The sequence below is a fragment of the Arachis hypogaea genome, chromosome 11, assembly GCF_003086295.3.
Source record: "Arachis hypogaea cultivar Tifrunner chromosome 11, arahy.Tifrunner.gnm2.J5K5, whole genome shotgun sequence".
Classification (NCBI taxonomy): Eukaryota; Viridiplantae; Streptophyta; class Magnoliopsida; order Fabales; family Fabaceae; genus Arachis; species Arachis hypogaea.
In genome coordinates, this window is record NC_092046.1 from 12,361,824 (window position 1) to 12,383,980 (window position 22,157).

Genomic DNA, 22,157 nt, shown 5'->3' on the forward strand with positions numbered 1-22,157 from the left:
CAACATCAGTTACGTCGACTTCATCAACAACAATGTCATCTCCTATGGGTATATGCTTCGGTAAAAGAGTTGCATCTTCTTCGGGATCAACATCCATGTTCATATGAATAAAATTTTGTAACAAACAACACGCAATAATAATGTGGCTTTGAATTCTAATTGGATAGAATGAGGGGCTTCGTAGAGTTGCCTATCTCTTCTTAAGCAGCCCAAAGCACCGCTCAATCACATTCCTAACCGACGAATGCGATTTTGTGGTGCACGGTGACCTTGAGCCCACTCATTCACATGATACCGGACATTTCTATAAGGAGATAAAAATCCTCTACCATTGGTATAGCTAGTGTCCACTAAATAATAAGTCCCTAAAATGGAAGGATGGAAAAATTATAAGGAGTATATTGTAATTCTTCAATAGATAGCTAATGCACTTATCAAGAGATTAATTTAAACATACCAACAAGTATTTTCAAGCCATTACGTCGAGTAATTGCATCTCTAAGTACCCTTGAATCAGATGCCGATCCTTCCCAACCGCTAAGGACATAGATGAAATTCATGTTCCGATTGCAAACTCCTAAGACATTGGTGGATATTCTAGATTTCCTTGTCTGATACCTAGATTTATCACTCTTGGGGACTGTGACATCTACATAAGTGCCATCTAATACTCCTAGACAACCCTATCAAATGGACAAAACAAAATAGTTATTACATACAAGTAAACTTGACCAATAAAAATTTAAACTTTATGCAACACCTTACCTTAAACCATTTTCACCTGGGATCTATACAATCCTTTGGTACAGGGTCTACCTTTGCAAATAACACACTTTGGACACGCAAAACCGAACCTAACACCTTATGAAAATACCTACTAACAATTTCACCATACCTATAAAATCTAACTTGTACGCTGCGATTTTTGGTATGATGAGCTAATATGATCAAGAAAGTTGCTACTTGCTCGCCTATGCCAACATGACCATCTTCATCTAACCCACCTTGAACTTGTAGCAATTCACACAAATTAGCAAATGCATTCAAACTCATTCTTAACTCCCATATGCAATTTCTATCTCCACCCATCCCAATGATGTTATCTAATGCATCTCGCCTTAATGGCAATGTGTTCACTCTTCGCCCAATTGAAGAATGACCCCACCTTCTATTCCTAATATACATATATAAAGTAACTAAAAAAAATAACATTATCGTGTCAAATTGCATTCTCATGATCCAGTAATATCCAACACATAGCTTAATTTGTTCAGAACGATCTATTATCACTTTCTACGAAACAATAAAAAATAAACGCATAAAAATAAAATAAATTCTAATATCCAGCATGACAACAATCAAAAATAAACTTTTCTTTATCATTTCAATTAAACTACAAATAGAGAAAATACTCATTACATAATCACATACTCATATTAGCAAGCTAACAGTTTTTGATACATAAATGGAGAACTCTTAATTTATTTCAGTTGCTAATTTTTCTTGCACTATAAATTGGAAATAAAATTCAAGGTAAAAATATACTAATAAATTTCAAAACTAAGCAATCAACTGGCTGGCTCAGATTCCATGAACAAAACAGCAAATAAATTATTGGAATCTAATTAAATATAACTCATCAAGTGAAGATACACAAAGCTCCATTATCATAACAAGTTTACAATTGGGGACAAGTATAAGAAGCTCTCACATAGACTCAAAACTATAATTTTGAAACATCAACCTGATTCAAATTGAAACATAATACTATCACATTATCTTTCTATTTGTTACCATTACTTATAATCTATTTTATTGACTAAATCAGAGAAAACAAGATACATAATACTCCAACTAAACTCTAAACATAATACTCTAACCGAACCCCATTAAAAATATATACCCAAAACAGAAGATTACCCAACACATATGTGCTAAAAAAGAAAATTGGATATCCAATACAGCAACATACAAATACAATATACAAACAAACAAGAAGATTACAATTATTTCAAATCTTGAGTTGAGCTTTCTAGCACAGATGAAGGAGAAAGATTATAATAGAACAATAAAAAGCTTTAAAACATCAAACAACACACACAAGTGAAGAAGACATAAAACTGCAGAAAGTGAGAAAACATAGGAGAAGAGATTAGAACTAGTCAGGGTTTGTGAAAAGGAGAAGGAAATTATCATAGAATAATAAAAAGCTTCACAAAATCAATCAACGCATACACACAATGAAGAACACACGAAGCTTCAGAAAACAGAAGACAAAAGCTGAGAACTGATTAGGATTTGTAAACAGAGAAGGAGATATTTGGAATTTCAAAAAATTGATGAAGATAAAATGGTCCAAAAAAAAAATTTCAGATCTGTGTCCATGACTTTTGTTCTGTGTCTCACCATTTTACTGAGACACTGAAAATATGTATATTGTGTATGTTTATGGGTATGTGTGTCTTTCCAATTTTTGTGTCTCACTAACTAAATACAAGACACGTTTCACCGTGTCTATGTCTTGCCCAGACACACACACTAACCAAACGGAGCCTTGGGTATGTCAGACTCAACAAAAAAATCAAACGTGACTCCCGTTGTACTAACCTGGTTGATACGGATGTACACGTGAGAGAGTTTTTAAAATTGAACAAATTAAACTCATGGATCGATATGTCCAGATTTTGAAGAGGTCAGAAACTTAAATGTATTTTTAAATTCTCAGGTAGTGTTTGGTTGATGTCTATGTCTCATTGAGATATGGATACGATGACACATGTCTGCTATTTGGTTTGGTGAGACAGATTTTCGAAGGACACAAGAGGACACGGATGGACATAGAGCTACTAAATTTGTGTATCTCCAATTTGGTGAGACATTGAGATACAACTTGTGGACACTAATTTTTTACTCTTTTACCTTTATTCAAATTTTAAAATTTGTCCCCTTATCTCTTTAAACCTTTCATTTTCTTCTTCTTCTTTTAGATTCTACAACTCAAAATTTATCCTTCTATTTTTTTCAAAAAAAAAAAATTGTACATTTAATTTTTTTGTTTAATTAAATTTTGATTAATTTTTGATAAATTCTGAGCTTTAGTTTTCTATTTTTTTTAAGAAAATTATATATTTAATATTTAAATGATAATTTAAGATGATATTGGAAGAAATAAAAATTATTAGAAGAAATAAAAATTCAATAATGATGACATACAGTGTTTAGGATAATAGATGTACAGTGATATTGATAAAATTTGTGGTTGAATAAAAAGTAATTCAATTTTTTTTAAATATGTGTGTCTTATTCTTTATTTTTGTTAAAGATAATGAGCTTGTTTGGGTGAGCTTCTAAAAAAAGATCTTTTTTTTGAGTTATGTTTTTTTAAAAGATTTTATGGAAAAGTAAAAGTAATTTTATGTTTGGGTATCTCATGCAAAAATATATTTTTATCTATCAATTATGTTTGGGTATAACGATATAAAAGTACTTTTTTGTTTATTTATTAGATGAAAAACATCTTTTTTTAAGAGAAAAAGATCTTTTAAAAAAAGATGTAAATTACAACTTCTCAAAAAAGATCTTTTTTTGATTTTTCTAGTACTTTTACTTTTACTACTAGAAATTTGCCAAACACGTTAAAAAATAAAAAAAGATCTTTTTTCATTGAAAAAAGATATTTTTTTATCAAAATAATGGCGTCTAAACAAGCACAATATATAGACAAAAATATTTTATGTCTATATCTTTAATATATGTGTCTTTGTGTCTATGTCTTATTATATACATCAATCAAACAAAGCCTCAAGGATTTAAATATTCGCTAACCTCTATTTGTCTTTTTCTCAAATAAATAATATTCAAATGGATAATATTAAGTAGACAAAAAATACAGCCAGAATTTGTCTTATCTAGTATTTATTAATTGTCATAACAATTAATAAATACTAAATAAGACAAAATATGACTATTTTTGGCTAATTTTTTTTTGTTACCAAACATTTTAGTATTCAAATAAGTTCCAACCCATGCCCGCGTCGTTTCTTCCTCCATTGGGGTTCCGTTCCTCTGAAACCCTAGTAAAGCCCTAGTTCACTTCTCAAGTTATCTTGCAGGTTCAAATTCGTCCACCCAAACAATTCAAATTCCTTCGTCATTCCCCACATTGCAGCCATGGCGGATCGCGAAGGTGCTGGCCTAAACCTGCACGCAAAGGTCACACACGACGCGAAGCTCAAAGAACTGCTCCACAGGATCACCTCGCTGGAGATAAAGCTATGCTCCGACGCCACAAAAGAGTTCATCAAGATCCTTAAATCCGAAGACGGAGGATCGTTGCTGCGCGAGTACCTTCGCGGTTCACCGAAGTGTTCTGAGTTATTGGGAGCATGGAAGCTAAGGCAAGGAAAACAGGGAATGCACTATGTATTGGACTTAATTTCCACCATCCTTAACCACCCTATCGGAAAATACAATCATGCTGACGTGGAAAGTGTGAGTGTTAGCAAAGAACTCGACAAGTTCGCGAGGTTGATTTTTGCTGAGTATATAGGTGATGTTTATAAGGAGTTGAGTAGTAAGGAAGTGAAGCGCCAGAAGGCTGCACTTATGCTCATGGTTTCGGTGGTTCGGCGGGGACATAGTTTGGCCTCTGAGGTTGCCAAGAATTTCGATTTTAAGCACCCGGAATTCAAGCGAATTGCGGAGCCTAAGAGGAGGAACAATGACGAGAGGAGTGCCAAGATTGGGGGGAGGTGGTTATTATTGAGAAAGTCGTTTGTTGGGTTCGCTATGTCTTTTTTGGAGGTTGGGAAGCCTGGCCTACTCAGATGGATTCTGCAGCAGAGGGAGATGTATTATGGCGTGCTTCGTGGATTGGGAAACGACGATGATGAGACAGTTATGTTTGTTTTGACGACCCTGCGGGACAGGGTTCTTGTGAAGGAGTCGTTGGTGCCACCGAGTCTGAGGAGTGTGTTGTTTGGGAGTGTGACGCTGGATCAGCTGGTTGGTGTTTGTGGAAGGGATGGTGGTGGTGATTCTGCTAAGTTGGCGTATGAGGTTCTTGTTATGGTTTGTACTAATCCGATTAATGGGTTGATGCCGGACTTGGAAAGGCGTCCGAATCCGTTGAAGGGTAATCCGAAGAGGATCATGGGGTTCATGAGAAAGCTGAGGGGGACTGAGATTCAATACCACAGAGATTTGCTTTTGGCGATTTCTAATGCCAGATTTTCTTTTGGCTTGTCATATTTGAAAGAGTTTCCATACAACATTGAAGATGATACATCACCTTCATGGTCAGAATTATTTATTTGGACTTCTATGTTCTTAAAATTGTATCTATATATGCATAAGTATTTATGTTTTGTTACTCTGTTTTCTGATAGTGACTGCTGTATTTCGCAGGATATATGCAATATCTCTGGCAGCTGATTTGGTTTCATCAGTGGGGAATGGCCTTTCCAAGGAACTGGTTGATTGTCAATCAAAGGATCTGCAATCATTTGACAAAATGGATTTACACAGTACCGTGAAGTGTTTGTTTCCTCGTCCATTCAGCAGGTCAATTTTTAATAAGGGATTGCTTAGTACTAAACCTCATGTGAAACATGGCGCTCTAAGGCTTATCCTGGAGTTAATGAAATTTCTAGATTCTCTCTTTGGTGGTATGAGCCGCAATTCGAGTTTTAGATATAAATTATCACAAAATATGGGGTCTACCAAGCAGGAGATTCAGAATTATGTTCAGGCATTTCTTCCTGATCCTCAAGTTTTAATATCTCTGATTTACCCTTTAGATTCCTGTTCAGAAGCACAAGAGTCAAGTTTGAAGAGAACTGCATGTGATCTTGAACATGTCAGCAACAGCAGAAAGAAGTTAAAAATGGATACATCAGAGAATGACATAGATATAGTTGTTGGTGGGATTAGTACAGGTCCAGATATTGATTTGGCCAGCGACAGTGGAGCAGTTGACAATGATGTAAAACCTGATATGTTGGACGATGAAGAGGATCTCATGAATATTATGGGGGAAATTTGGAGTGTGGATCTCTGTTCCATGGGTGTCAGCACATTGAGGGATGCAGAATCATACTTAAAGTCTAAACTGCTTGATGCTCTCAAATACTATCGCGTATGTATAGTAGTTCTTTTGAAAAATCTTTTTCATTCATTCCTTTGGGAGACACTGTTGTTATGTATTTTTGTAAAATGTAAATATATTAATAGAAAATGTCTTTTGCAATCACCAATATTTCAAATTGTTTCATCGTTATGGTTCAACTAACTAAGCTCCTTTTGATATTTTTTTAAGCATTTTTATTTTCTAAAATTGGTTTGCTAATTATGTGGTGTTCGGTTGCCACTAGAAACTGCTCTGCTGAATAATTAACCACTCATGAGTTATGAGGTAGTTGCTTTTGTGGACCTACCTTTCTATCTACTAGAATTCGTGAAGTTTAACACTGGAAATGGTAAATAATCAAGAAGTGGATTATGCCCAATCTGTCAGATAGTGTCATTTAAAGAACAGGTTTACTGGAATGAAAAAATCTCAGCTGTTGTGTGAAATGCACCAAAGAATGTCTTCATAACTAGTGGATCACCATCTTGCTAAACCTTCCTGGTGAAAGATAATAACTCTAGTGTGATATACTTTATATAAGAAATAATCTAATGTTAGAAACATATTCCTTATGGCTTTGTATGCACGTTTTATTTTATTGTCAATGGATACTCTTAATAGTTCATAATATTGTAGGACCCACCAGCTAAAAGATCTTGTATTTAGAACCACCCTATTGAATATTACATTTTTTTTTGGTGAATATGTATGAAGTTTATCTTATGTATTTGCTGTCTGATTTTCATATGCAGCGAACTTTGCCTTTCACTCTGGATAAATCTTTTGAGTCTTTCAAGGATCTTCTCAAAAACCCATTGGAGTTAACAAGTAATCTGCAGGTCTCATTGTTGTCTTTGCTAGCGGAATATATTGAATGGTGTCCGGAAAATGATATTCCAATAAGAACTCCTCCCATGTTGTACAAATATCTCCAGCCGTTACTTAAGTTGTTAATGTTTTCACCAGTCAATGGTGCAAGGGATCAGGCATATAGGCTGGCTATGGCAGCTATGTTTAGTACTGGTGCTTTTGACAGGAACCCTCATGAAATAGAAGCATGGTTTTTATATTTACCAGGTTATCACAAAACGAGATCCCCATCAATATCCTGGAGGTAGAAGTATTGCAGAGTTTGTGCTCAACTGTCATATCATTCTTGTGTGATGCTGTTTCTACAATTGGGAATAATTTATTCAAATATTGGAGTATTCTTAAGAACTATGTCGATGGTTTGAAAGGTGGAAAAGGTAATTGGTTTTATTATCTCATCATATATTTCTATGCTTGTGCTTAATCTTATGTGTACGTGGTATAACTCTAGAGTTACTTACCATATCCATTTTTGAACTAGCATGATGAATTTGTATGATTAGTATCTTTCCATATGTCTGGGAAATATAACACATATAATCATTTTTTTTGTGCTTATTGTATTCTCTGTTTTGGAATTTCTTGGAGACTTTATTATCTCGTGTTGCTAGACTTTGCAGTGCTGATTTAATGGATTTCATTGCAGAGTTATCACCTGATTTTAGCCCTTTGACTGTATGTGTGCTGGAGAAATGTCTGAGGGTGATCAGATCTAAATCAGGAACCTATTCGCTGCCTAAAAAATCATTGGTATTATCATACACTTGCAATACAGTCAAGTCTCTCTTGCAAACACAGGTACTTGGTGCATAACTGGACATCTTTGCTGTAGTCTACTTGCTTGTGTGCATCTAATTTTAGATATGTGTTTTTGATAGGTCGATGCTGAATTGTTATCTGCTTTAGTTACTGCAGACTTAATGCAGAGACTTGATGACAATTATGAATATGACGGAGCATTTCCCAAGTGGAAGCCAATGAAGAATTTGTTGGATTTTCTGGAGAGCATATCATGCCAACAAAATTGCTCACATTTCTCTAAGAATGAGGAATCTGTGCCTCCTGATGGCTCCTTAGGAAGTGCACTTGGTGATTTAAAAGTATTATTAAGTAGCACTGCTAGCAATGAGATGGCTGAAACATCCATGGCTCTCCTATCCTCCTTTATTTGGGGAGGAATTGATGATAAATTGATGAATCTGCGATCACATGCACTCATTTCACATGACTTACTTGGAGTTCCTTTCTCACTTTTGTCATCAGTATTTCTTCTTGATCCTAGTGTTATTCTCCATGCTTCCAAGCTGTGGCCTGTAAAGTTTGCTGTTGGCTTGGACATGGCCATATCAGATCTTGATACTAATAGTCAAAATGCTCCTCCTGTTGATACTTTTGATCTTACTTTTCATCCTGACTCCCTAACATGCAACCAACTTTTGGATTCTTCTGAAGCTGATGTAACTGCATTCAGTATCTTTCTAAAACAGGCACCTTTCCATGTGATATTTCCTGCAGTGATGTGTATGGAAGGCCCTGATATATCAAAGGTATCTAAAGTGAAAGACCTGCTTCTGCATAAATTATCTAGGTCCATGAGTGATTCCTCCCTTCTTCACTCTCTGAGACTTGTGCTCTTCTGGACTCACCAGATTCAGTTGTGTTATAAAGTTAATCCGTTAGCTGAAACTGAATGGCATTTGAATCTATGTGTCATTCTTGTAAGGAAGATACTAGCACAATTGTTGGTTCCAGAAGGTTCTTTGGACTGCTCTACAAACTCTGCTTTTTGTTCTTCAAGCTATAACAATCAAGAAGTGATTAAAATAATCTTTTGTCATCCTTCTCTTTTGATGTCATTATCCTCTCCATTGGGAAGTAGTCACAACTTTACAAATGTCACTGTAGGGAATGGCTTTGAGGTGCTCAACGGATTATCCGGAGAGGAGTTTCACAAATTTAGGAATCCAATTTTAAATATATTGAGAATGGCTCTAGACTACATGTGGTCCTTATGTAGTTCCCAACTTTGTGCATCAGAATCCCAAGAAGTTACCAATAATATTGTGGAAGCCTTTAAAGGTCTTCAACACAAGCTATTTGTAATTGTTAGAGACAGATTTGAGCTGTGTATTTCTGCTAAAGATATGATACCTCTCCTTCCAACATCATATGCATTGCATTTTTGCATTCGGTTTTTATCTCCTTTTAAGCTCCTTGAATTAGTAGACTGGATATTCAAAAGAGTCGAGGTGGATGATTTGCCAACTAAGAAATCCTGTTTGTCTATTGGATGTTCCTTGGTTGCCGGTGCTTTTAATACTTTGTCCATTTATTTTCAACAGCCAATCAGGAACCGAGCACCCTATGATAACTTTTGGGAGATATCTGAAAAGAATATCAGAGCTGATGTTTTCGAGCAGATCTACAGCAGGGTAGTTGAATTTTCTCTAAATTATGAAACAGATTGTGCGGATAAATGCTTAGTTGAAGCTGTGAATGCTTTGTATATGCAGAAACACATGCAACAAGAAACATTTCATCCTTTGCTGTTGGTCATGTGCAAAATCGTAATGGTTACTCCTGTGAGAATGCTTTTTCAATGTGTTCAGAAAACAAATGCACAGAGAGCAAAATTCCTGTATATCCTCACTGAAATGAGCTCTGTTCACTCGTCAATCTTTGGGCATTTATTTTTGGCTTTGGTGAATAAGGGTTTATATCATGATAATATTGGATTCGAGGGACAAGCCTCTGATCTTACTCTTTCAGAGGATCAGTTTTTGCTGCTTCTTCCTGCTGCTTTGTCTTATTTGAGCCAAAGCTCTAAGAGATTTGGGAGGTGCAATCACAAAGATCTTAAACATTTACCATACTTTTACTCCAAGATTCTTTTGAAAGGTCTTAGTGAGTGGAACAAATTTATTTCAAAAGACATATTTGAGGAAGAATATGGAGAATTCTTTCCAGCATCTGTGCAACAACTACTGTGTCATATGGATCATAGTCTTCTTGGAAAATCAATCCATATGTTGCAGTACCACTTTGCTCTTAATGGAGATTCAATGAAATTGAAGAAGCGTCTAAAGCTGTTCAAATCCATTTGCCAACATTCTGCTGCACGTGATGAACTGATGGACTGTGATAGTCAAGTTATTAATAATTATTCATTGAACCAGTCTCTCAACTTCATTAATCGTGTTGTTGCAAGGATATCATTTTGCAAACTATTATTGTTTCCTGAAGAAGCAGGTGAGGATTTCAAAGTGGCTCCTGCTGAAATGCAAAGCAAATTGGATACATCCAGGATAAGATATATAAACTTGTTGGTGGATATTTGGCAGTCAATTGTTAAGAAAACATCTTTGCCTCCTAATCAGGCTGGAGCTGGAAAAAGCACAAACATTTTGTTGCTATATAATCACTTGGAGGTCTTTGTGTTAGAAAATATTCTTGAGTTAACAGTAAAGATGCATGATGGTCTTATCCAGTTGCAGTCCATTGCTTTCCTAGAGCAATTAATCAGACATGCTTTTCTATATAGATTTGGTGATTTTACAACAATGAAGACCCTCCGTCTTATATTAACTCAGCTTAATGGGGGCAGCCTATCATGTGATACATATCTTCAGTTGTTACTTGCCCACTCTCAGTTTGCCTCCACTCTTTATTCAGTGTGCAAACCAGCAGGTTCCTTATTCAAGCCAGTATCCAGCATTCTGAAATGTCTTGTCATCCCTTCTCATGACCATCGTGAAAATGATGAGAAGCTCACTGAGAAATTGACTGATCTTTCTACAGGACCATTGGAAATTGTTAGATTGCTTCGGGTACTCTTATGGATGAGGGGTCATCAAACTGATATAGATTCTGGAAATGATATTGGTATAAATATAAAAGAATTGCATGCACTACTATGTCATTGTTATGGTGCAACACTCAATCAGATTGATTTGGAGATATATAATCTGATTCATGAAATTGAGTCTATGACTGGATCACAGTCTTTGAACTTATCTGATGTGGAGTGCCTATGGGGACTTGCTTCTTTGGACCCCAACATGGGCCATTCTCTTGAACAGTGTGCATCTTCTAATATCAAGTTTGATTCAGAACCAATTGAAGTATGCTCTGGAAGCCAAAATAGAGAGAACATTCCAATTGATCCTGACATATGCATTTCAACAGTTCTCAGTTTTCCCTACAATAGAAGTATTGCCGATATGCTACCAGCAGGAAACAATATTGAACCAGATACTTTTGGTAAACAGGTTAGGACATGTTCTCAAGTTACTTCACTGGTGCAGTTTGTATTGTCAGTGGTTTTAACATGTTATAATCTTTCTATCATGTTTTTCACTAACTACATCAAATCCTGTACAGATACAATCTCCTCTTGTTGAAGTCGGACTACGTTATGATCCACGATTTATCTTGCGTTTCTCAATTCATAGCCTGTCACAGTCACGTATAGAGCCTGTGGAGTTTGCTGGGTCAGGGTTGCTTGCAATTGCATTTGTTGGCATGTCATCATCAGACCTTGGGATAAGAAAATTGGCTTATGGTACTCTTGATAAATTTAAGAGTGCATTAGAGGTTGGTAATGGGATTATCAATGTTGTTTCCTTAGCATAATATAAAATTTCATTGGCATTATCAGATTTAACTCTGTTTTAAGACTAAACTGGTTATTTATTTTATGTTTGCTTGATTCTTTTTCTTTGAATATTTATAGTTTTATACTTGCATGTGAAAAGCGTTGTTCTTGCTGACTAATCTAATTTGGCTTTGTAAAGAAATGATTGTGTTTACTCATTATTTTCCCTGAGTGGTTATGCTCTGAGTATATTGTCTACAAGAATTTCAAATATTAATTGCATTGCCTTTTGGCATTTCTTTGGTGCATTAGTGTATTTATGTATTCATTATGATGTGAGTTAGTGAACAATTCTATAGGCTGAATTACTAGGACTCAACTTCATCAGGATACCAGGCCATTGTTCTTCTATTGATGGAATTATGGTACCCTGGTGGGAGTTAGTTTGGGATGTCTTTTTTCTGTTATTGTACCTTCCCTTATCTTGAGGGCATTATGGGTCCTCTTCTTTTTGGGGGAGAAAAATCTCAAGTTAATCCCACATAATAATATTCTTACCCAAAATATAATTGGATACATATGTTCCCTGACCTGGCTCACTGACCTTATCTAATCCAATCCCATAGGGCATGCTCTAAACATAAAAATCTGGATAGCTTTGAAAATACTTTTGAAATGTCCTGTTTTTTTGTTATCATACCTATCCCAACCTTTCAAACTAATGTTTGGAGTTTTTTATTATTTACTTTTTATTTTAGATGTGCGAACTATGTCCACCCAAGATGGAGGCTAGGGAAGTCCTAATCGCCATTTTACCTACACATCAGACTTCTATATCATTGCAATTTATCCATGACTATGGTGTCCAATTTTGTGGTTGTCATGAACTATAGCACTAGTTGTTTCTTGCGAAGGACTAACATGTCCATTGGGGATATTATTGGGGACTGATTTGGGGGTTTACTTTGTTTCTTTCCCTCTTCAAGTGTAGGTACACCTAGATAGGCTAAGGTGAAATATGAATGATGGCCAACGAGGGGATTCTGACTGTAAAAGGCTTCCCCACATGGCAAAAGGTGGTGGGGAAAAAAGGAAAAATTGATAGTAGCTGGGGGTTATAAGTTGAGAAGGGAATAATGAGAGAGGTAAAGAATCTACTGAGTGAAGGATACAATTTTATTGGCAATTGGACGAAGAGATGACCTTTGAAGTTCTGCAGTTTCTAATGTTTCCTTGTATATTCTGTTACTGGTTTTTATGAATTGGCTTCTCTGGCTTTCTTTATATTTATTTATTTTAAATATTAATTTTTCTTTTCCAGATAGCTAGATATATATAGAGAGAAAACACATCCATACAAACCTACACAAACGCATTGACATGCATATGTTCTTGATTTAAATGTTGCGGTTGATTAACAATAGTTTACATTACAGAAGTGCCAAAAGAGGAAGGATGTCATGGGACTTCGGCTTCTATTAAATTCTATTCAGAATAGCATAGAAGAGCCATGGCAAAGAATCCCTTCGTTTATTGCGCTTTTCGCTGCTGAGGCATCCTGCGTATTGTTAGATTCTTCACACGATCAATATGCTGCTATAAGTACAATGTTGATACACTCTTCTAAACTGAACATGAGGGTATAAATTGACCTTATAATACCCTTCGTATTATTTTCTGGCATTGAAATTTTTTCTGTTTTTATACTAAAACTTTGGCTTCATAATGAAGGGTGATTTTGTTTTCTGTTCCATTTGTTTCAATTTTGTAGGTTATACCTTTGTTTGATAACTTTTTTTGGAGTACATCTATAAATTTCAAAGCTGAAAGGTGTTGGATGCTTAGGCTACTTTATGCTGGCCTGAACTCAGATGATGATGCCATCATATATATCAAGCACTCTATCCTTGAGAGTCTAATGAGCTTTTATGTCTCTCCTCTTATGGATGTTGAGTCAAAGGACCTAATCATTGAGGTAATCATGCATTCTCAAAAGTTGTTTGTGTTTCCTTTATCATATTGCTTTAACTGTAGTGTTGGAGTAGTATCGCCTTTAACTTGGTTGTAATTGGTTTTCAAATTGCATGTGAATTGAATCATGAATCAGAATGGCAATTTTGTTAGTTCCGATGCTAATTGAATTGAATCATAAATTAAATTGCTCAACTTGCAATACTACCTCCATATTTCCAACAAAGTCTAAGAATTGTTAGCCCACTCTAGTTATGTGCCAACACTATTCCACTGGTCTTCTTTCTATATTACAGCTTTAACATTCCTTTCCTATGTAATTCTGGTGGCCACCTGTTACTGTGTTTTGCCATGACCTTCATCAATGTCTCTCCTCTTTGCACTCTTATCTTCCATTCACTTCACCACCTATCTTTCTTTCGTTGCCCACTCTTTTCTCTTTGATCACAAAAGCTTCCAACTTTTGCCATCAGAACCCATTTTTCCAAAGGTTGGCACTTATTTTTCATGCTCATTTGGTTGTCACCACCATGGCCACCCTCCTCCTTGCAAGCCAAAATCGCTGATTAAAAACACACTGTAGATGAGAACATCAATATTTGGATTTTACTTAATTATCCACCCAAAGCCAAAAGCCACTGCTTTTTTTTATTGATAACTGTACTTAACTGATAAATTTGTAAAATCATAAAGTTTTAATGTAAACCAATGTGATTTATAATACCAAGGGTTAGTTTCTGACAGTGGCCTGGACTAACTGGCATTCTTGTGGTTATTGTGTTCTAAAATGAAGCTGATTTGTGACTGACATGTGCTAGCATAACTGAAAGAATAGTGAAGAAAGTTATTTGAACTTCTTTTCTACTTATGAATGTAAATGTTTTTAGATGTTGTGATCTTTATTATTGTATATATTTGCTTTTTGGATAATAATTCTTGTTTATGATATATTATGCAACCTATAATCTTAATTCTCTGGGCATCTTATATATCAATATAATGTAGGTTCTTATCCACTCTGCAGGTTATAAAGAAGTCTGTTAGATTTCATAAGATTGCTCGACATCTAGTGAAACAATGTTCTCTACTTTCATGGTTTTCATCTATTATCTCTGTTAATAGGGAGAGGCTCAACGGAGAAGAAAAGAGAGTATTCTTGAAGCATGTGTCGGTAATATTGAAGGTAAGTGCTTGATTCTCAGTTTCTCATTCAGTTTAAAGTTCCTTTTGTATGCACAAAGGTCCTCCTTCCTGAGTCCTATTATGCATCATTTATTTTCTGATCTGTCTTTAATATATTCTCCTTACCTGTTCCTCCTTTATCCTTCCCCCTTCTTTTTGTATGCATCTTTGTATAACAAATTCTGTCAGTTAATATTTTTGTGTTTTATCTTTTGAATATATTAGGTATGCTAAATTTATGACTAGCAAGTAGCAAGACTGCATTATTTTTCATCTACTTAGTTAATTGAGCATGTTGTCAAAATGCATATGGGTGGCAGTTTGATTCTTTGATAACCCGTAACCTATGTTTCTCCTGAAAACAAGGAGGCCAACACCAAAACAATAATCAACTTTATCTCTGTACTAGATTCAAACCCCTAAAATGAATTAATTTTTATATATAAAAAATTATTTAATAAAAAAAATTTAAAAATTAATATTAAATTTAAATAAAATTGTAAAAATATTATACATTTTATTATTTGAAAGAATTCATCACTTAATATATATATTTAGCAAACTTAAATACTATAGCACATGAATGAATGTAATGCAAATATGAATATATTTTAATAATTAAAAATAACATCTATCTTTTGATGAATCATGACATGCATTTTTAACATTATTATTACAACTAAATAATATCAAAAGATATAAATTGTGAAAAAAAAGGATATATAAGTGACAAAAACAATATATAATTGATAAACACAATTAGATCAAAAATAGAAAAAGAAAACTTAAAAACATTGTAAGAACATCATACATTATAGTATTTTAGGAGTTCATTACCCAACATACAGTGTACAAATTGTTTAACAAACTAAAATAAAGAACTGTGGTCATCAACTAAATTTTTTAAATAATTGTGCAAAATATTAGCAAAGATAAGGAGAAAGAGTGAGAGACATAAGATTATGTGAGAGGTGATAAAAAAAGATATGTGAAGTGAATGTTGATTTTTATAGTAAACATGAATAGAAATGAGAATAAAAAGACAGAATGAATTAGGTTTTATTAACCAATGTGTATTTATTAAAGAGAAATAACATTACTACTGAAGGCATAGAGCAACCTACATAAAAATAAAGAGTAAAAAGAGATTAAAAGGTAAGACTAAACACTACATAAGAAGGATAAAAAGTGATGTGATACAGCGATAGAAAAACTATAAAATGACAATTTCACTAAAATGTTTATGTTGCAATATTAGGAGTCATTTAATATATCAAGAGTTTATTGTGTCATTATATTTATATATTATAAATAAATTGATAGATAGATAGATGAATAAATAAATAGATTTTTATAAAATGAAATTTATTCTTCAAATATGATATCGAATATTAAAATTTAGACCATTGATATGAATTAATATTTTTCATATCATTTCTTTTTAGAATTAGATAATTTAGTGTGTGAAATTATGAGATTAATGCTAGATTGATTATATAGATGCTATTCTCTATAGTAGTATAAACGTAGTTCTAAGATAGATGCTTTTTCTATGTTGTTGCAATGGATGACGTGGCAATTTCATATGAAATTTAAAACCTTATGTGTCATTCATTCACTATAACACTATTTTGGGCTCTCCTTTAATATATTATAATAGATTTGCTGAAGCGTTTCATTCGTAATTCTTCCATTTGTGGGATTATAACCTAAAATTAATCATGATACTCCAGACTTATTATATCAGCATACTAGATCAATTTGCAATAGTGAGAGCAGTGGATAATTGTGAGAGATAGATGAACAAATTTGAGCCATTAGACTTTGTTTTAGTGATTCTGCGACATTTCCTAACCATCCATATATTGTTGTATGGCCCATCCACTACTATCACCAAAGGCATTACCATATGTATAGATGTATAAATATGTATATATACACCACAAAAGGTAGGCCCTAAATTGTGGATTAGAAATTAAATATATTGACAGAGTTACTTGAGAAAAACAAACAAGTGTGCTTCTAAAAGATTAAATTTCAACTTCTGTTGTACTAATTATTTCTATTTTTTATTTTCAGGCTGTCAATGATGTCATTTCATTGGGAAGCATCTCCAAGTGGCTGCAAAGTTATGGCCTTGAGCAGCTTATGGAGCTTTCGTCTATTCTATTGAATTCCTTACTACAGGATGTTACATTTGCTAATGAAACTTTAGGATTTATAAATCCTTTTCTAAAAATGATAGCATCAATGTTTAAATTATCTCAGAAAAGGAAAATATATCAGCCACATTTTACACTATCAATTGAGGGCTTATATCAGATATATCAGGCTGGTAGTACTGAAGCAACAAAAGGTATTAATCAGGAGGCTGCTTTGGAAGCCATACTTATGAATGCACCTCCTATCTCAATCTTCCTTATGGTACTTTCTCTTTTGAACTCTTTTATTTAAAGACTCTTGAATATGGTTACTAATTACTCTACTTAAATATTCTTTCTATATTGTTCATTAAAAAATATACAAACAATCAATTTAGGACTTTTGAAACTTTCATTGGCATTTCTTATTGTTTTTGTTTTGAGATTTGTCTTGCGTCATGATTCTACTCGCTTTAGAATATGGTATCGGGAAATCTCTACTTTTACTCACCTTACATCCCATCCAAATTAAGAGCATTTTTTTTCAAAAAGGAAAAGGGTGACTTTTGCATATTTTGACCAATTTGCTCGAGATTTTGGCAAGTTGCTGGGTCCTATCCTACTAAGACCGTTGATAAAAGGTTGAACCTTAAAAGTGTAATCAAATAGATATTCTTGAGTTAGGAGCTAAAGTGGGTATAGTTATAAAGCGAGAAAGACACTAATCACATTTGGCATCATTTTGATGTATCATGGATCCACACACAATAGAAGTTATTGATGTAAGGAGTAAGGGTGACTGGTAACCCTCATACATTTTAAACATATATATAAAAAAAATATTAAATATTATTTCATATTAGTATGAAGTTTTTATTAGCATGGTTTAATAATCTACTACCTTTGAATCTAATAGGGGTTTTGTGGAACATTTTACACCCTAAAAACTTGATCCTTGCATCTTAATGTTGTGACTTACATATGAATAACTGGACTTGTGTCTATGCAGAAACAGGAAAGGCTTGAAAGCTTTCTTATTTGGGCAATTACAACTGCTTTACAGTCTGATTCCTCACGAAGGATGAGAGCGAATAAGTCTCACATCTTTCACACAAATAATTACAGGGAAGAGTCTCACGAGCGTTCGTTACTGTCAAAATTATTACGTTGGTTAACAGCATCAGTAATCATTGCGAAACTCTATCAGAAACCCAATGATATGGATTCGGCATTTGTTGAAACACATGATTTAAATTCCCTTCATTCTTTACTGGTACAAGCTGGAAATGCCAATGGACAAAGACATGATATTGGAATTGGCTGTGGGAAGTTACTGGCTTCTGTGATTTTCTGTCTGCAACTTCTTCATGACATAGACCCTGAGGTGCTACCATCAACTGTCTCCGCTCTCTGTCTTCTAACCTTTGGTGCTTCCAACTTTGCAGGTATTCCATTTTACTGACTTAATATGCTTTATCAAGTGCCATCTCAGGGCTGATAGTTGTGTTTTCCCTAATTTATATTATAATGTTGCACTACATTTACTTGCCCCCGCTTTACCGTTACCTTCTAATAAGCATAACACTGTTGAGTTGAATGGCTTTTGCATATCTCATTTGAAACTTGAGTGACACCCTCCCCAAAATATCCCCTTGAAATAATTCCTAGCCTTAATTTTTTTGGTTAAAACAATGATCGACTGAAAGAATGCATTGGGTAAAAAAGTAAGTTTTCGGGCATGTAGTCGTTAATTGTGCCTTGGATCTTTACTAGTATCTTGTACTCCTTTACATTAAGGGTTTATTTGAATTTTATTGTTTTATTATGTTTTAAACAAAGTAAATATCATTTTATTGTTATAATCTTTAACAAATAAATATTTACATAAGGCTAATTCATTCTTAAAATTTCTAATTAGAAGCTTGAATAGAAATCCAGGACTATAATTATTACACTTGCATAATTATAATTATAATTAATTATGAGTAGGCATCTAATATGAAATCTATAGAAGCAAAAACATTATACACTTCTAAAACTATATCTTCTAGTGATATAACAAACTGCTTATCTATTGTTGTTAACAAACTAATTAGTGTAAAAAAATAAAATAAAAAGTATGCTGTTTTTTATTTTATTGAACCTCCTACGTTTAGATCCATTAAACCCCAAAGTTGTAATAAATAATCAAAATACTTAATCATATTGACCAATATTGTGTAAATAATAAAGTGCACCTGAATAATAGAATAAAATAAATAATGTATTAGTATTATTAGAAGCCAACATCATATTGTAAAATACAAGTGACAGATAACCAATTATTTTGAAAAAAACAATGATCTAAACAAAAGAACGAAACAGAGAGATAGGTACTAACCAGGAAAAAGAATTATTTAAGTGCATAAATAAATATTATGATAAGCGAATATGGCTAAGAAGAAAGCCTGAGGGGGGAGACCTGAAGAGTAATATAGCGCATAGAGCATCCCTGAAAAGAATTGCATACTGCAGCATGGATGGGAGATCAGAAGAAAAAATTTTGGGCAGGAAGAATTTTTTTTCCCTGAATTGCAATTATAGAACACCACATGGCACTTATTAGTTAAAGATAATAGATGTGCATTGAGACTACTTGGCATCTTGGATGCAAGTGTGATGCATCAAAATTGTAGTTGACCATTTGGATTTGGATATAGACGCTCATGTCTTTGGTTATATATTTACAATGCTTCTTTTTTTCCCTTTCATTCTGTAGTTGGCAGAGGTGATTTATTGAAAGAATACAGCACTTTGATATCATCACACTGTTCAAGGGTGCGGTGCCCTCCTGAAGCTAATCCAGCTTGGAGATGGTAATTCTTTTCTTGCTCCTCTTTTTATGTTTATTTTCTAACCCGTTTCATCTTAGTATATTATGTAGCCATATTGTTATGCGAGGAAAATGGAATTTCTTGTGGCTTATAGTTCTTGGAGTCCAGTTTTTTCTCCAAAAAGAAAATAAAAATAAAAAAAGATAAGTAGGTTTTTAATTTTGATTTAAGTCTGGTGTAAAGTTAATTTCTTTGGTGTTACTAGTATAAGCTTGGAACTATTATCAATAAAATCCATCATTGGATCGAAGTCTGTATATCATCATTAGATCGAAGTATAATTTGCCAATATTTGATTACATGAAGAGCTATAGTCATAATATTTTGGTCTTACAGTAGAAGAATTTGGACGACCTGTACTTCTAAATGCATTGTTGCAATTTTTGTGCCTCAAAAAATGAAGCAAGTTTGACCTATATTCATTGTTTAGGTCCTTTTACCATCCATGGAAGGATTGTTCACCGGAGTTAACTGATTCCCAGAAGATGGATGAATATCATTCTTGTCTGACTTTGTTAGTGGTTGTCTCAAATGTTCTTGGCGAAAAGAAATTAGAGTTGGCGAGTTTCTCTCCATTAGATATAGAGAGATCTGGCTTATTCCAATGGGAAAAAAGTTTACTAGAAAATTGAGTGCTAACCAAGAATTTTATCTTGTGTGGCAATGTAGTGTTTGTGTTAGGTTTGAAAGAATAATGTTATATATATACATCATTTTTGAAGATGTTTCTCATCCGAGGAAAAAAGCATGGAGAAAGTGTATATATGATGGCGCTCACTTCAGTTACCTGTAATCAAGATATGTATAGCAACGTGAGAAGCATGAGTGACTGAGTGTATCATTTTTGTAACTTATTTTATTTTATTTAATTCTTTTAAATTAAGAATTACAATTTTCTCAGCTCATATATGTATTGTACTAATGTACTTGATCCCTCTGTATAAATTGATATAATAGCTACTTTATTTATAGAAAAAATTACAAAGAATCGATAGTACGATTTAACTATTAAAAAAAGATTTTTAATAATTAAGATTTTTAATATTAAAATTATTAAGAAGGATTAATATTTTAAATATTTAAGAGAGACAGATATATCTTTAATTTTTTTATTTTTTATAATCTTTATAATAACTACATTGAGACCCGTGCAATGAGTGGAGAGGTAAATTAATTATACTATATAGTGTATTCTAATAAGTGTTATGTTATTTAGAGATTGATTAGATAATATATAAATTAATGTTAAATTTGAATTATTTATTTTAAAATTATTTTGCAGAATATTTATTTGATAATTTGTATATAATTTTATATAATTATTTAACTAAAAGTAATATAAATTAAAATATAGCTTATTAGTTTAAAAATTTAAATTTATTTATTTTTAAAAAAGACGTAAGTTTTTTTATATTAGAGTTGTACAAAATTATATATTTATTTGTTGTTTTTATTTAATATAAATTAAAATATAGTTTATTAGTTTAAAAATTTAAATTTATTTATTTTTAAAAAAGACATAAATTTTTTATATTAGAGTTATACAAAATTATATTTTTAATTGTTGTTTCTATTTATATTTTATCCTCTTATATGGTGTTCTTTGCTTTGCAAATAATTAAAGAAAAAATTAAAAAAAATTAATAAGAATGAGAAACACAAAAAATATAATATATTAATTTTATAATAATGATAATATACTTAATTTTAGAAAAATAAATGAGAATAAAAAATATAAAAAATATAATATAAAATTAAATTATAAATAAATTTTATAATTATGATATATTTAAATATATTTAATAAAAAATGTATTAAATTTAAACTTATTTAAAAAAATAAGATAAATATACTATTAACAGAATTTTAATATTTATAATTAAAATTTTTATAATTATTTTTATTATGATATTTTTAATGTATATTTATTGTATTTAATTAGTATTTTATGTTTGAATGAATAATAACAAGTAAGATTTTTTCTTTTAATTTTTTAAAAAAATTATTTATTAGTTGATTTTTAAATTTTTTGTCAAATTATTAAAGTTACTGATATGACATTATTAAAAAAAATATGATTTAGACTTTTTATATAAAAATATAGTATCAACTTTTATATAATAAAAATAAATAAATAAATAGATAGTTTTCATTCTTAAAATCTTAGTCATTTTCATAATCATTTATGCGGTTCTCGTCTTCCTCTCATGGGGGTACAACAACCGACAAATCTACTATGTTCTTCTATTGCAATTTATATGTCAACAGCTATTCTAAAACTATGAGAGAAGTGCTTGTATCTCAGAACGTGCAAAGCAAGGCATAGATAGGCTTGAGACTAAGTGCTTGTGTCATGGCATGCTTCATTGCTCTCCTTTGCTATGTTATTAGCATGGCCT

The 22,157-nt window shown here is 32.8% G+C and overlaps 2 protein-coding genes across 2 annotated transcripts; one reads left to right on the plus strand and one right to left on the minus strand.

Annotated features, from left to right (window-relative positions):
* Window positions 1-225: 225 nt before the first annotated feature.
* Window positions 226-1,185, minus strand: LOC112720986 (uncharacterized). Its single transcript, XM_025772078.1, has 3 exons — window positions 817-1,185; window positions 458-683; window positions 226-365 (listed from the first exon to the last, which is right to left on the minus strand). The coding sequence occupies exons 1-3, from the start codon at window positions 1,183-1,185 to the stop codon at window positions 226-228; spliced, it is 735 nt and encodes a 244-aa protein (XP_025627863.1).
* Window positions 1,186-3,967: 2,782 nt separating this feature from the next.
* LOC112720987 (uncharacterized) lies at window positions 3,968-20,480 on the plus strand. The gene is given in 14 exon segments (XM_025772079.3): window positions 3,968-5,297; window positions 5,407-6,136; window positions 6,880-7,215; window positions 7,218-7,374; window positions 7,644-7,795; window positions 7,876-11,265; window positions 11,378-11,590; window positions 13,028-13,231; window positions 13,363-13,566; window positions 14,587-14,745; window positions 16,824-17,168; window positions 17,895-18,330; window positions 19,644-19,740; window positions 20,189-20,480. Coding segments are annotated over 14 exon segments (7,752 nt in total). The 5' UTR covers window positions 3,968-4,170; the 3' UTR covers window positions 20,391-20,480.
* The last annotated feature ends 1,677 nt before the right edge of the window (window positions 20,481-22,157 follow it).